Source organism: Arachis ipaensis, chromosome B02, assembly GCF_000816755.2.
Source record: "Arachis ipaensis cultivar K30076 chromosome B02, Araip1.1, whole genome shotgun sequence".
Classification (NCBI taxonomy): domain Eukaryota; kingdom Viridiplantae; phylum Streptophyta; class Magnoliopsida; order Fabales; family Fabaceae; genus Arachis; species Arachis ipaensis.
Window position 1 is genome coordinate 83,657,016 of NC_029786.2, and position 13,004 is coordinate 83,670,019.

At 40.0% G+C, this 13,004-nt stretch overlaps 1 protein-coding gene across 1 annotated transcript; it reads left to right on the forward strand.

The window, feature by feature from the left end:
• On the forward strand, nt 123–4,836 carry LOC107625555 (LRR receptor-like serine/threonine-protein kinase RCH1). Its single transcript, XM_016328222.2, has 2 exons — nt 123–3,192; nt 4,169–4,836. The coding sequence occupies exons 1-2, from the start codon at nt 213–215 to the stop codon at nt 4,651–4,653; spliced, it is 3,465 nt and encodes a 1,154-aa protein (XP_016183708.1). The 5' UTR covers nt 123–212; the 3' UTR covers nt 4,654–4,836.

Below are 13,004 nucleotides of genomic sequence, written 5' to 3' on the forward strand. Positions count from 1 at the left end.
CATCTTCTAAAATTTAAAAAATAAATTATTCATGTATCTTTAAAATACATGTTAGTTCATCCCTAAAACTATATATATATATTTCTTCGCTATAAAATATGTTTATAAGATATACACGAAAAAAGAGAGTGGTGTCCCAATAATTTCTCCAAAAAAGAGGTTTGAGGACAGAGCGAGCGATATACGCAGTATGCAAATACTAGAGACTTGCCATGGCTGGAGTTTTGAGGCAAATGTCAATGCCAATGCCAATGCCGAGGCAAGCCTTGAGCCACCACCACCAAATGCCGAGGCAATCTCTCAACCACCTTCTTCTTCTCCATCTCTTCTTACTCTTTCTCACACTAACAAACCTTCCTCTTTCTTCTTCCTCTTCAAACAATAATAATAATGAAGCTCTAGCTTTGCTTTCATGGCTCAAAAACGGTTCCTCCAAAACTCCTTCACCACTCTCAGACTGGAACCTTCTAGACCCTACACCATGCAACTGGTCCTGCGTCAAATGCTCCGTAGACAACCACGTCATAGAGATAAACATTCAAGCTATACAGTTAGCCCTTCCTTTTCCTTCAAACCTCTCTTCTTCCCTTCCCTTCCTTCGAAAACTCGTCATCTCCGGTGCCAATCTCACCGGACCAATCTCCCCGGATATCGGATACTTCGCTTCGCTTTCCGTTCTTGATCTCAGCTCAAATGCTCTTGTTGGTTCCATTCCTTCAACCATTGGAAACCTCAAGAACCTTCAAGACTTAACATTAAACTCAAACCAGCTCACAGGTCCAATCCCAAAGGAGATTGGTGACTGTGTTAGCCTCAAGAATCTCAATGTTTTCGATAATAGCCTCAGCGGCGAGCTTCCAGTTGAGCTTGGAAGCCTTTTGAATCTTGAAAAGATAAGAGCTGGAGGGAACAAGGACATTGTTGGGAAGATTCCTGAAGCTATTGGTAACTGCAATAATCTAACCATTTTAGGCCTTGCAGATACCAAGGTTTCGGGTTCGTTACCTTCTTCGTTGGGAAAACTATCCATGCTTCAAACTATCTCAATTTATAGTACTATGCTTTCCGGTGAGATTCCAGCTGAGATTGGAAACTGTTCTGAGCTTGTGAACTTGTTTCTTTATGAGAACGATCTCTCCGGTTCCATTCCGAAGGAGTTAGGGAAGCTCCAGAAGCTTGAAAAGATGCTGCTATGGCAGAACAGTTTCTTAGGCAGCATACCCGAAGAAATTGGAAGCTGCATAAGCTTGAAGATTCTTGATGTCTCCTTGAACTCTCTGTCAGGAACAATACCGCGAAGTTTGGGGAATCTTTCGAACCTCGAAGAGCTTATGCTGAGTAACAACAACATTTCAGGCTCAATTCCTGAAGTCCTTTCAAACTTGACGAACCTTGTTCAGTTGCAGTTAGATACAAATGAGATTTCCGGTTCAATTCCACCGGAGATCGGAAAACTAGAGATGCTTGAAGTTTTTTTTGCATGGCAGAACAAGCTCGAAGGAGCGATTCCTTTGGCGTTAGGCGGTTGTAGAAGCCTTCAAGCTTTGGATTTATCATACAATTCACTCACTGGTGGATTACCTCCAAGTTTGTTTCAGCTTCAGAACTTAACAAAGCTTCTCCTTATCTCGAACGAAATCTCCGGCCGAATTCCGGCGGAGATTGGTAACTGCAGCTCCCTTGTTCGCCTCCGGCTCGTTAAAAACAGAATCACAGGCCAGATTCCAAGTGAAATTGGATTCCTTAACAACCTCAGCTTCCTTGATCTCTCTGAAAATCATCTTACAGGGTTAGTACCAGAGAATATCGGTAACTGCAAGGAACTTCAAATGCTCAACCTTAGCAATAACTCGCTTTCCGGCGCTTTGCCGAGTTCTTTATCCTCTCTTACAAGGATTGAAGTCATGGATGTGTCGATGAACAATTTCTCCGGCGAGTTTTTGATGAACATTGGCGAACTGGCTTCTCTGCTTAGAATCATTGTTAGGCAAAATTCGTTCTCCGGATCGATTCCCTCTTCGATTGGACGGTGTTCTGGTCTTCAGCTTTTAGACCTTAGCAGCAACAAATTCTCAGGAAGCATACCAGAAGAACTATTCGAAATCGAAGCGCTAGACATTGCTCTTAACTTGAGTCACAATGCATTGTCTGGAATAGTTCCGCCTCAGATTTCGGCTTTGAATAAGTTGTCTATTTTGGACATTTCGCATAATTTGCTTGAAGGAGACTTGTTAGCATTTGCAGGGCTTCAAAATCTTGTTTCTATGAATATCTCATACAATAAATTCTCCGGTTATTTACCGGACAGCAAGCTATTCCGCCAGTTATTGCCGACCGATTTCGAAGGGAATCAAGGCTTGTGTCCCAACGGCCATGATTCTTGCTTCATCACTAATGCTGCAATGACAACAATGCTGCATAGTACTAATTCCAAGAGGTCACAGAGAATCAAACTCGCAATCGGACTTCTAAGCGCTTTGATTGTTGCATTGGCAATGTTTGGAATCGCGACAATCATTCGAGCGAGGAAAGTTGCTCAAGATGGCAATGATTCTGAGATTGGAGGAAACTCGTTGCCGTGGCACTTTACGCCGTTCCAAAAGCTAAATTTCTCGGTTGATCAAGTCTTGAAGTGTTTGGTAGAGTCCAACATAATTGGAAAGGGATGTTCAGGAGTTGTTTACAAAGCCGAAATGGAAAACGGCGATGTCATCGCTGTGAAGAAGCTCTGGCCAACAACAATGGCTTCAAGATATGACTGCCAAAGTGACAAGCCGGCGAGTAACTGTGGAGTTCGCGATTCCTTCTCGGCCGAGGTGAAGACACTCGGCTCGATTCGCCACAAGAACATAGTGAGGTTCTTGGGCTGCAGCTGGAACAGAAACACAAGATTGCTCATGTATGACTATATGCCTAATGGGAGTCTTGGAAATCTACTCCATGAAAGAAGTAACTGCCTGGAATGGGATATCAGATACCGGATTATACTCGGCGCGGCACAGGGCTTGGCTTACTTGCATCATGATTGTGTTCCTCCCATTGTTCATAGGGACATCAAGGCCAATAATATCCTCATAGGCCCTGAATTTGAACCATATATAGCTGATTTTGGACTCGCCAAGCTCGTGGATGATGGCGATTTCGCACGATCTTCTAGTACATTGGCTGGTTCCTATGGCTACATTGCTCCTGGTTAGTACTATAATCCAAATTTTTTGAACTTTTCATGTCATAGTTTGATTACTTTTGTTAGGAGAGTATGTCACAACTGTTGTTGAATGTATTTACACCTTGTAGGCTTAGATACATATATAGTAACAATCTATGGCTTACAAACTTGTGAGCATTACATATTTAGTTTAATAACACTTAAGCCATATAATTAGGAAGAGACTGTTACAATAACCAAGAAGCAAACAAGTAAATAGTTATATAATTGAAGAAATAATGTCACATATCCAATTGTATTTTAGATAGCTTTTCTTATTGCATTTTTTGCCTTAGAAACTAACAATATGTGTGTGTACGCTAGCTTTTCTTGGAGGTGTGAACTCATATTTCATGTCCTATTAGTGGACACAATTTAAGCATCAATGTTCTATTCAAGTAGTCGATGTGTAAATGGGCATAGTGTTCCACACATATGAACGAGTAAAATGCTAAAATTACCCACGAAAGATTATTTTACTAGCAAGAACTCTAAACTTTATGGCCATACAGCTCTAATATCATGTCATAAAACCACTCATCCCTATCCCTAAAATTTAACCTAATAGGAGAACATAACATTAATGATTCTATCTCTAACAACTCAAGGAAGACACTCTGATACAAAATAAAAGGGTATATATATATATATATATATCCTATATTCCCATGTATGGTATGAATCTATATGTGAGTATAGCCCTAAACTCAAATCCTATGAAAAACTACACATGAAAGATAATATCCTTGACAGAATTACTTACAATTTGGATAGATCTTTCAAAACAAATCAAGTGCTTTTGGTATACCAAGTGAATGTTTTGTTCTTTTCATGGATACTTTTGTTACCAACATAATTTTGTTGGTTATGATTTTGTTTCTTTAATCTGTTATGAAGATATAACATTTTCCTAGTAACAAATCATGGCTTACTTACATAAATCCTTGGTGGGACCTGCAGAGTATGGCTACATGATGAAAATAACAGAGAAAAGTGATGTCTACAGCTATGGTGTTGTTGTACTAGAAGTACTAACAGGGAAGCAACCAATTGATCCAACAATACCAGAAGGAGTCCACATTGTTGATTGGGTGAGACAAAAGAGAGGCGGAAAGGAAGTCCTCGACGAGAGCCTTCGTGTCCGGCCGGAATCCGAACTTGAGGAGATTCTGCAGACATTAGGTGTGGCTTTCTTGTGTGTTAATCCAAGCCCTGATGACAGGCCAACCATGAAAGATGTAGCAGCAATGCTTAAAGAAATTAGGCAAGAAAGAGGAGAGTATATGAAAGTTGACATGATTCTGAATGGATCTTCAGCAAATGATCAACAAGGAAGCAGTAATCATTCACACACATACCCAATTAGTAGCAGCAGCAACACAAATTTTTCTGCATCTATGTTTATTTCTCCATCATCATCCAATAGTAAAGTTACTTTCAAATAGTAATAGTTTCAATAATGTGATATTGTGATTATGCAAGTAAGGTTTCCTTAGCAAGAGTTGTTCCTATTTTATTTATTTTTATTATCATTTTTTTCTGCTTCAAATATCCATGGTTTCTTTGTGTATAAGTTTGAAGTCTTTTAATGTGAACCTAACTGTGAATTATGTTCATTATAAGTTTCTGATCCTTTTGTGTATATCTAGAGTTACATTTAAGTCATTTCATTATGCTTAAGCCATTTTGTACGGTAGAAGAAATTGAGTTAATGAGAAAGTTTAAGGAACATCATTTTTATTAAAATTTGGTCAGCACTTAATCAATAAAAAAAAAAGAGTAAACTCATATAATTAAATGTAATCTCACACTATTAAAAATATTAATGATAATTAATTAATGGTTATAAATCACAAAACCTACTAGCTCTCTAGCACTCTTCACTCATATTATTTAAACATATTTATTTAAAAAAAAGCTTAAGAGCTGCTAGAATTTATTATTTTTTACTAGTATTTTTAGTCGTTAATATAATATCTTTAGTCTAATAATCTATTAATATTTTTAGCTCATATTTTTAAATATTACTGACTAACTCACTAAAAATAATAAATTTTATTGGCCTTCTAATGTTTCTCATTTGTTAAATATTATAACTTTAAAATACTCATTTTCACTATTAAATAGGATGTGAGATTTTAAATCAAATAGATTTCAAATTCATATACAAATATATAAGGAACATTTAGAGATGTTCATTGTTTCATTCTTGTAATCATAAATAAGATTGGCCGATTTGTTGGTCTCAATTCTCTTTGGGACTAATGGTAATCTTTTAATTTGAACTGTTGGATATTATTAGATTTAATGATGTAAAATTAAATACGTATTTATAAGTTTAATTTTATCAAATACTCCTCAATATTTAATATTTTTATATATAGGTCTCTTTTTTTTCTTGTTCTTGCTCTTGTTATTTATGTTTTGCAAATGAAGTCTTCTTTTTTTTTTTTTAAACAAAGAAGTTCAACACAAACGTGGAGCGAACAAATAAGAAAACAGCAAAATAACACCTGTTGTACACTCTATATAGAATTTGAAACAATAATTTATCCCAGTGTTATCTCTGGCATTGTCATAAACAACCAAAGGAATCTTCACACCTCCACTCCTTGTAATTAAGAGTCGACAAGTTGATGATATCTTCAGCGCATTTTGTTTTATTCTGAAACAACCTCCTGTTCCTTTCTAACCAAATATTCCACACAATAGCGAAGAAGCTTATCAACCACTTTTTACTCTCGTCTTTCCTATTTGTAGCACCTGTCCAACTTTGAAAGTGTTCCTTCACAGAACTCGGGATGGACCATGGGCTGCCAAAGTTAGATAACCAAGCGCACCACACCTACCAAGAAAATTCACAGCCAAGGAACAAGTGGTGGACATATTCAACATTCTTGTTACATAACACACACACACACACACACACACACATTCTCATCCTGGTTAATAATTTCGACTCGACACAACCTTTCCTTTGTATTCCCCTCACCTATCAAAACAAACTAAACAAACAGCTCTACTCTTGGAGGAACTAACCCTTTCCAAATAGTCTTAGTGAAGCTATAGCTTGTTATGTCATCCGGGGTGTTTCCTCCTGCAACACCTGCACAAATGAGTTAGTAGAAAAAACACCTTGTTTGTCAAACTTCCAGACAACTCTATCCTCTCTTTCCATAGCTAGTTTAACTGGTCTCAAGATATCATGTAATTGATTCACAAGTTCCAACTTCTGTTGGAATAGCTCTCCCATCCACTGGAAGTTCCAAATCCACTCAAACCCGTTCCAGAAACCACAAACCCTATGACAAATCTTCTTTGGGATGAAACCGAGAAGAGCCTTGGAAACCTATCCTTTAAAGGTCCACAACTGAGCCAGACATCTTCCCAGAAGTGAGTTCTTCTGCCATCACCAACCTCCATAGACAAGCCAGTTATAATCTTCTCTCCTATATGCTGCTCCTTAATCTGCAGCTGACATATGTCCTTCCATGGGCCCCTTTTAGTAGGTAAAGTTTGGGAAAATAAAAGCTTATTAGGAGAGAGATTATTGCATGAGCAAACAACCTTCTTCCACAAAGGACATTCCTCTTTAGAGAATTTCCATCACCACTTAAACAGGAGTGCAGTGTTTTGAATCATGGCATTTCCAACTCCCAACCCCCTAGCTTTTTTGGAGCCTGGACCACATCCCAACTGACCAAAGCCATGTCATTCCTTCCATCCTCCTTGCTCCACAAGAACCTTCTCTGCAAGGAAATCAATTTCTCTGCTACCGCTTTCAACATCTTGTATAATCTTAAGTAATACACTAGCAGGCTACTTAGTACTGCTTTTATGAGTACCAACTTTCTCGCTTTGTTGAGTATCTTGGATTTTCACAAGCTTAGCTTCTCCTCCACTTTATCTATGATTGGCTTCTAGGTCTTAACCAGCCTCGGATTGGCTCCTAAGGGGATTCCACGGTATCGGACCAAGAGAGCCGCCTCCTTACACCCCAACAAGCTGCACATACTTTGAACTCACTGTTGGTCACAATTGATTGGGATCAAACTGGATTTATCAAAATTGATACTTAACCCCGACATCAGCTCAAAACATTGTAGAAGCCTCTTATAATTCTTAATACTCTCCTCGTCTGGCGGACAGAACAAAACAGTGTCATAAGCAAACTGTAGGTATGACAATTCTATATTGTCTCTCCCAATAAACAATGGGGATATCCAACCGTTCCTAACTGCCTCACCAATCATTCTATGTAGAACATCAACTACAAGCACAAATAAGAATGGAGATAGAGGGTCACCTTGTCTCAGTCCTCTTTCCATCTTGAACGGCTTCATTGGTGAGCCATTTATCAAAACCGACATAGAGGTTGTGTCGACACACTCCATAACCCACTCCCTCCACCTTCGCCCAAAACCCATCTTCTGCAGCACAATGTCCATAAATCTCCACTTGACCCTATCATATGCCTTTTGAAAATCAAGCTTGATTATTGCCGCTTCTTTCTTCCTCCTTTTAAGCCAATGTACCGTTTCACATGCAATAAGAGCTCAATCATGTATTTTCCGCCCTTTGACAAACGCACTCTGAGTCTCTCCAACCAGACCTGGCATAACTGATCTCATCCTCCTGACCAGAACCTTTGAAACAACCTTATACACACAGCCAACCATACTAATTGGTCGAATGTCCTTAATCTCCTCTGCTCCAATGAACTTTGGTGCCAACGCAACCCATGTGATATTAGAGTCCGTCGGTAATCTGGAAGTCTGAAAGAATCCTAATACAGCTGTCGTGAACTCAGTTCCAATCTCATCCCAGCACTTCTTGATAAAATTCATGTTGTATCTGTCACTACCTGGTGCCCTAGATGAGTCACAATCCCATACCGCCTCTCTAATCTCCTCAACTGATGGCAACACCTCTAGGGCCGCGGCATCATCTCCAGCTATCACCTCCACCAGACCATCCCTAAAGCCCACCGTAGATGACTTTTCCTGATGATATAAATTCTTGTAGAACTCTCGGATAGCGATTTTTATTCTTGCTTGATTTCTCACCAGTCTTCCATTAATTACCAAAGCATCAATCCTGTTATTCCTCCTTTTTGTTGAAGCTATATTGTGGAAGTACCTGGTGTTTCTGTCCATGTCCTTCACAAGTCGGGAACATGACATCTGTTTCCAATGCAATTCTTTTCTCACATACCACTTCTCACAGCAAGTCACTAGCGCTTTCCTTCTGGCCTCCACTGTTCCATCGTATATTCCATTACTTACGACATCATCCATCTTCTTGATCTATTCCTCAAACCTCATAATTTTCTTATCCATGTCACCAAAGTTGTCTCTGTGCCATCTCTCCCAAGGAACCGTTAAAGCCTTCAATTTATCTGTAAAATGCATCTCCCCTAAAGCCCTCCATTCCTCTTTAACCATTCTGATGAAACCTTTATGTATGAACCACGAGTCTAGGCTTCGGAATGGTCTAGGACCACATCTCAACCTTGTATCTTTAGCTATCAGCGGGCAATGATCTGACGAGCCTCTTGGCCTTCCTCTTAGACGAATCTCAGGAAACTCCTCAACCCATTCCAGACTAACCAGCACTCTATTAATCTGACGCCCTCTAAACCAAGTAAACTTGCTGTCATTAAGCGGCAGATCCACCAAGTGCATTTCTTGTATCCAATTTCTGAACTCTTCAGCAGATGCTGGTAAGCTAGTAGTATATTTTCTTTCCTCCACTTGTACAATCTCATTAAAATCTCCCATAAAACAACAAGGGACTTGACATAAACCAGCTGCATAGCTCAACTCCTCCCACACAACAATTTTTTCTTCTCTAGTATGAGCACCATAAACCAGAACAAAAGCACAAATGAAATTATTCTTCAATATCATCCCGTCCGCACACAACCATCTCTCTCCTTTATAACAATTACTCAATTTAAAAGCCATTTCATCCTATATTAATAACAACCCACCCGATGCATCGTTAGACTCAACATATTCCCACCCAACATTATCACAGCCTCACATATTTGTTACATCAAACTTCGTTATTACTTGTCTTTTAGTCTCAATCAGACCTAATATGTGAAGCCTATATTTTTTCTTAAGGTCTTTAATCATTCTCATCTTCCCATCCCCCTTCAACCCCCTAACGTTCCATGTACTAAAGATCATTTTGAAGGAATATTACACACCTTTTTGTTATTCTTAGGTTTGCTCCATCTTGCTTTCGCCTTCTGTTTCGCCAACCTTCTTTTCTGAGCATTTTCTTCATTTTGAGCTTGGAAGATGGCCATGATATCATCTTTTTCGTTGTACAAAATCGCATCAGACTCCACTGCTAGTTCCCATGTTCTCTTATTTTCTAACATTTTCTCCTCCAATGTTGTATTCTGATTGTCGCCAATTTCCTCATCGTTTTCATCAATGTAGTCCCCTGTTTGCATATTCCCAGCTGCATTCCAGCCTACACTAGCATCCTCTGACCTATCCTCGAACCACTACCTCCATTTGCAGCCTCAGTAATTACTGCTTCCTCATTAGCCCAGCTTCTGTTTTCAGGTACACTGATAGCCTTGTTCTCCCCATCTGATCTGTTTTCCCTATCTATATCCCCATCTTTCCCATCATCGCTGGCATCCCCAATTTGAACTTCCTTACCTCCGGCAGCTTCCTCGTAGTCATGAGCTCTACCCACCCGAAACTCAGTGTAATCGCCCCCCTCTACTCCTTCCAACCTCTATCTCAGCCGGTATCATCGCAACTTCATCAATCTCCAATACCTCCGAATCGCGGCTTTCAACATTCACCGTCTTCCCAGCCACAACACCAGCCTTCATCGTACCTGGGCCTAGTTGAATAATTTCAGACTGGTTCACAACACCATGGTTTCCACGGTTCCATTCCCGGCCAGCTCCAACACTGCCGTATCCACCATTCCCAATCTGTTCAGCGACTGCACGGCCCTTTATTGTGCCTTCACATAATTGTAAAGGTTGTGCTCGCTTCACGTTGCCCTGGCGGTCTCGGTTCCCCTCCCGGCATGCTCCAGTTCGCCGTGCGCTCCTTCCCAGGGTCAGAGCAGTGCCTCCGCCTCCAGGAAGCACTCGTGCATTTGTTGTGTCCTGGGCTGGTCGGTTCTCCAACATCTTGCTGCTATGCACCCGATCTAGTTCCAGCTGGCCTGGCCCAACCAGCAAGTATCCCTCGGTAGCCTTCCAGCTTTGGTCCACTGAGTTATTAAGGCCCAAGGGCAATCCATAGCCCAAATTATAATTGATAGTAGTTTTTGCCCACTTTTTTTCTACCGTTTTTTATTGCCTTTTCCTTGCTGATACCCCCTTGCGGCCCATAATGCATGTCATTAAGAATCAAAGATACAGTTTTATCAGAATCTTCATTATTTGTCATAATGGCACCCTCCCCAGAATTAGCTCTCTCTTCATTCTGAGCATTATTTGCGTTAGACGTTACCAAAATTAGACAATTCTAATTTAAATCTCCATTAAGCCACTCATTCAAAATACTTTCTGTAATTATCAATCTGTCATTGACTTCTTCATCCTCCCACGTCATCGACATCACCAGTTCTTCCACCAGATCTATGTGTTCCGGTAAGCATGCTTGCCTCCCCAACTTGGCAGTCGCATCCGCACGGTTGCCTGCAGTACTTTTACTTCGTTGTTCACTGCTGGTGCCTTCGTCTGCATCGCTATCAAACTGACAGTTCATTCCATATGTCTCTCGACCCACCTCTTTAACCAAGACATCAAAGCCACTGATTCCTATTGTAATGTGTATCCATTCGTTAATTAGATCCATAACATAGGTATCAATTTGAACTCGTCCAACACTGAAGCTATTGCACGATTCTGTCATTGTATTGCACCCAACTACTTTGCCCCACTGACCCCCTATGGTTTTAAAAGTTTTCGCTGACCAAGCATGCAACAGAACTCCAAAACATTCTAGCCACACTCTTCTAGTTTCGCTCCACTCTGACTCCTCCCATCTCCAAACACTATGGAAAAACTCTAATAGGCTATTTATTTTGAATGTGTATATCTCTTCAGCACTCAACATACTATCAAAAGTCAGTAACGCTTTATATGCACCCAGTTCTCGTACTTGGGTGACTTGAGGCAAGTTTTTTGCAATTTGAGTCTTCAACGAGTCAAAGTTGATAGCAACTGTTGTCCCTCCCACGATACTTCTCTGTAGCCACTCCAAGTTTTCTTTTGCCACAGCCACTTCTACCTTTTTTGTCCAACCATTCCCATGAGGATCTCTGACTGTTGTCTCCTTTTTTAGATCTATTGTATTCTTCCGAGCCTCTAACTGAACCTCCTCACATCGCAACTGACGAGAAGAAGTATTCCGATCATCTTCTTCCATCTCAGTTCTCTTCATATCATTCAAACTCGACACTCGCCTGTATTTCTCTTACCCCACAAACACAACGTTTCCTCTTAATCTCATACGATTCATTTTTCTTACCGCCTTCAATGCGCCTCCCTTCGTGGGGTATCGTATGAACGCAAAGATATATATGTTACCATTTTTTTATTTCTGTGACAAATATATATCATTTATGTATCCTGTCCAATTGAACAATTGAAACAACTCTCTCTTCGAAATGTCATCAGGAAGGTTATCCACAAAGATAGAGAAAGACTCATTCTCTAATCTTCGATACTCTTCTCGGTTCTAAACTCTTGGATCTTTGTCTTGATTCCTATGTCTACCCCCTTTGTGTTTTCCACCCACGCTTTCGTTCTCTCACCCATCTATTCTCTAATGGGGTCTCTTCTTCTTTTTGCTTTTGCTGCTCATTTTACTTCTTGTTCTTTAAAGTTAGGTGCTACACCGACGCAATGAAGATTAGTCCTAGCAGCAAGTTCTCCTAGCACACCAAAAATGCCATTAGGAACTCCCACGAACACAACTGCCAGGGTCTGGATCGAGACTATCCCTCACTCTTGCCCACCTCGCCTTGGAATTTGTGATCTTTTTCTCATTTTTGTCGTGTGGCATTCTTAGAGGAGGAGGTCTTCTTCGTTGAAGGAGGAGAGGCTTAGCTTGGATAGAGGATCAGATTTTGGGGGAAGGTGGAAAGGCACACTCCTTCGCTGTACAAAGTCACCCTCCTTCGTTTGTGTTCCTCTTGGGGATGCATAACCTAGAGATAATGTCCGGATTAGCTACCGGATGTATCGGGATATGACAGTTTAACCGCACTTGAGCTCACAGCTAGTAGGACAGGCATGCATCATGTTGTATTTGTTTACCTTGTTTAGGTGTGCTTAAGTGTTTTGGTTTGCCTATTTAATGAATTTTGATTAGCTGGTAATTGTGATACTTGCTGTAATTGTTCTTTAAATGTGTTTGCCTTGTATTTTATTTGTGCTTGTGATTAATTTCTATTTTGATGGTGATTAATTTAATTTGGGCCGGAGGCTGAGTTGATTTGAATTGGGCTAGAGACAGAGATGATTTGATTTGGATCGGAGGCCGGGTTGATTTGATTTGGGCCGGAGGCCATGATTTGATAAGTTTGATTAGGTTGTCCTTGGATATGTATTGAAATGATATGGTAAGATCATTTATTTGGAATTCTTATAAATATGGTGTGGATGTTAAGTTTGGATAATAAATATTGTGATATTTGAAAAGATTCATAAGACAAATGAAAATAACTATTTTTGAGCTATATTATTTTCTTTACAACTTATTTTTTACGATTATGTGATATCTAGAAATATTATTTTTTGATAAAT

Excerpts from the sequence above, each read along its gene's own strand:
- LOC107625555 (XM_016328222.2), top strand. The coding sequence starts at position 213 with ATGGCTGGAGTTTTGAGGCAAATGTCAATGCCAATGCCAATGCCGAGG. Across the intron at positions 3,193-4,168 it reads CTATGGCTACATTGCTCCTG|AGTATGGCTACATGATGAAA; the intron begins GTTAGTACTATA and ends TGGGACCTGCAG.